This window comes from Lathyrus oleraceus, chromosome 5 (assembly GCF_024323335.1).
Source record: "Lathyrus oleraceus cultivar Zhongwan6 chromosome 5, CAAS_Psat_ZW6_1.0, whole genome shotgun sequence".
Lineage (NCBI taxonomy): Eukaryota > Viridiplantae > Streptophyta > Magnoliopsida > Fabales > Fabaceae > Lathyrus > Lathyrus oleraceus.
The window spans coordinates 253,659,427-253,662,485 of record NC_066583.1 but is presented as its reverse complement, the minus strand read 5'-3'; the positions used below and the strand labels follow the sequence as shown (position 1 = coordinate 253,662,485).

General features: G+C 40.0%; 1 protein-coding gene across 1 annotated transcript; it reads left to right on the top strand.

Annotated features, from left to right (window-relative positions):
* The first annotated feature begins 1,889 nt into the window (after positions 1-1,889).
* Positions 1,890-2,846, top strand: LOC127080048 (uncharacterized). Its single transcript, XM_051020381.1, has one exon. The coding sequence runs from the start codon at positions 1,890-1,892 to the stop codon at positions 2,844-2,846; it is 957 nt and encodes a 318-aa protein (XP_050876338.1).
* The last annotated feature ends 213 nt before the right edge of the window (positions 2,847-3,059 follow it).

Sequence of the window (3,059 nt, the reverse complement as noted above, 5' to 3'; positions counted from 1 at the left end):
GAGTTCAGATGCTCTTGTTCAGCGTGTATACTTCAGATAGTTGCTGAGAGCAGATTTACTTCAGAAGTTCTTGATATGTCTTTCTGATAGTGCCTTCTTCAGAGTATAAGTCATCAGATCAGTTGTGTGGAACTCTTCAGATTCTGAGTGTCTGAGTCTTCTTTCGTCAGACTCTGTGAGCTTTCTTTTATTTAGAGTCAGAGCCTCTACTTCACTTTATTCTAAGTTGTCTAATCTGGACTTGTGTGATGTCAGATGTTTGTCTACCTGATCCTTTTTCTGTTAGAGTCCTGCACACTTAGATAAATTTGTTAGGGTACCAATTTGTTTCATCCTTTGTTATCATAAAAACCTTAGAGATGAATTGTAGACACAAAATCTTGTTCTAACAGTGTCCCCTTCTCCACTTGTTTTGGGTAGTCCAACAATGTTTTCATCGATTGACACAAAGTAGCTTTCGCTAAAATCGACCAACAAATAAACATTTTCTATCCAGAGCTACATAAGCCTTGAGTTTTCTATTGCACCCAGAGATACGTAGGAGCAGGATTTGTAAATCTTGTCAGGCCCATTAATAAAAAAAACTTAGGTTTAGTCCCCTTCGTTAAAAATCCAAAAAACATTCTTCTATCTTCTATTCTTTCTTTCCCACCAAATAACTCGAGAAGCCTAACATTTCAAACTAACACTAATGCGCACAACTAACCTAACGGTTCCTGTTGATTACAACAGACATGATGGATGCTAATACCTTCCCCTTGCGTAATTGACTCCCGAACCCTGATTTGGTTGTGACGACCAATATCATTGTCATTATTTCTTGGGTTTTATCGATATTTCCCCTTTCCATTTTAGGAATAAATAAAGTTCGGTGGCGAATCTGTTCAGTCCATCATTGTGAGTGTGTGATTGTGCTTCGCTAGGTCGCGTTCTCATTTTTTTGACGTACGACAGATGGCGACTCTGCTGGGGACCCTGGTTTCCCTAAGTGAGTAAAGCCTAGTTAGGTCGTTTGTGTGCCTTTGTTTGTTTACTCGTGTGGCTTTTCTTTATCTATTACTTCTATTATCTTTATTGTTATATTGATATTTTGTATATTGGTTCCATTATGCTATGGTATTTGGATACTCTGATTGCAAACCATGTGGGAAAGACTCTATACCCGAGTATGGAGTGAAAAAAATATAAGATAAGATGATGGTTGAGTAATACAGACTCTCGAGGTGAATACTTCGTAAGAGTCGATATGAGAACCTCACTTAGAGTAGATCCTTTTGCAAATGTTGTCGCCTGAGGTGAATACTTCGTAAGCTTCAATGTTTCAAGGGGGTCCATGACTCTAAGGACTTTCTAGAACACTGAACCTTTGGCCAACTAGGAATGATGGTTGGGTAGTATGGATTCCCGAGGTGAGTACTTTGTAAGAATCGATACGAAAACCTCGCTCAGAATAGATTCTTTGGATGAAGTTGACGCCCGACAAACATTTGATGTAAGCGGCAAACAGTCTTATGGATCCATGACTCTGAGTACTCTGTCTAGAACCCAAGTTGATGGTTACGTAGTACAGACTCCTGAGGTGAATACCTCGTAAGGGTCAGTACGAGAACCTCACCCAGAATAATTCCCTTGATGGAGTTGATAACCGGAAAGCATTTTCCGTAAGCGTCAAACATTCTCGTGAATCAGTGACTCTGGGGGTCCTTTATAACAAAACCCTAGATCATACCTGGTGAGAACCCTTTTTGGAAAGAAATCAGATTCATCCATCCTCGGACCTTTGAACCTGTACCAAAAATATTGCATTCATCCATTCATGGCATACGCATAAAAAGAAAAACTCTTAGTTTATTTCACATTGTTTCAGGAATTCAAGACTTGTTAGCAAAATGAATCCAGAGAGAAGAAGCACTTTTCAGTTCAAATACAAAAAAGTGGACCTTGTCAGCCTGCAAAAGTTGATTGCCAAAGTGACGCAGGTCAAACTCACCAGATTCGTGAAAGACTACAGAAGAATTTTGAGCATCTTGGATGAGAAGATGAACATGATGACTGTTATGACTATTGCCAAGTTCTATGATCCAGCTTTACGTTGTTTCGCATTTTCTGATTTCCAGTTGGCTCCTACCTTGGAGGAATTCGAGAGGATCATAGGCCGGAATTTCAGGGATCATAATCCATTTCCTAAGTTTGATGAAGGTATTCTTCCCAAGAGGATAACTTTAGCTTTGGGTTTGAAGGTTTCTGAAGTCGTAGCAAATTGGGATGTGAAAGGAATCTTCAATGGTTTTTCTAGAAAGTTCTTGGAAGATCAAGCTTTGAAGATGGAGAAAGATGGAAATCAGAAAGCTTTTTATGTCGTGTTAGCTATGTTGGTATATGGGATAGTTCTCTTCCCAAATATTGACCATTTTATGGATCATCTGGCTGTGAGGATCTTTTTCTCTGGTAACCCTGTACCATTTCTCCTAGTTGACCTTCATTATGCTCTCCATGAGCGTCACGAGAAGAAGGGAGGAACTGTCTTGTGTTGTTCGCAACTGTTGCACGCTTGGTTTAGATCTCATATGCCCGAAGAAGGTCCTTTTGTCTTAAAAGAACTCAAGCCCTCTCAGAAGTTAGCTTCTCTCACCTCCAGTCATGTTAAGTGGTATATCAGGGATTGGGAAACCGAGGATGATATTGTCAGCATTGGGAACTTCCCTAATGTACCTTTGATAGGAACCAGGGGCTGCATCAACTACAACCCCGTGTTATCCTTGAGGCGACATGATTACCCCATGAATGGCCCTCCCAGAGCTGAAGCTTTAAAGCCTTTTATCTTGCACAACATTGAAGTAGATTGATCGCTCGACTGTGCGAGTCGAGAATGGGATACAAACTGCAAGTGCACAGTTCTATCGCGTAGTTTTAAAAGATATCGATCCCACAGGGACTTATGAATCGATGTACCGTTATCTAAGGTTACTACGTAAATCTAAGGTGAAAATGTTTGATTGTTTGGGGAAAAGGGAGCTAAGAGCTAAACTAATATCTAGATTAAATATTAATAAAACGGA

What these genes read in the sequence shown, in the direction of transcription:
- LOC127080048 (XM_051020381.1), top strand. Translation starts at nt 1,890, where the DNA reads ATGAATCCAGAGAGAAGAAGCACTTTTCAGTTCAAATACAAAAAAGTG.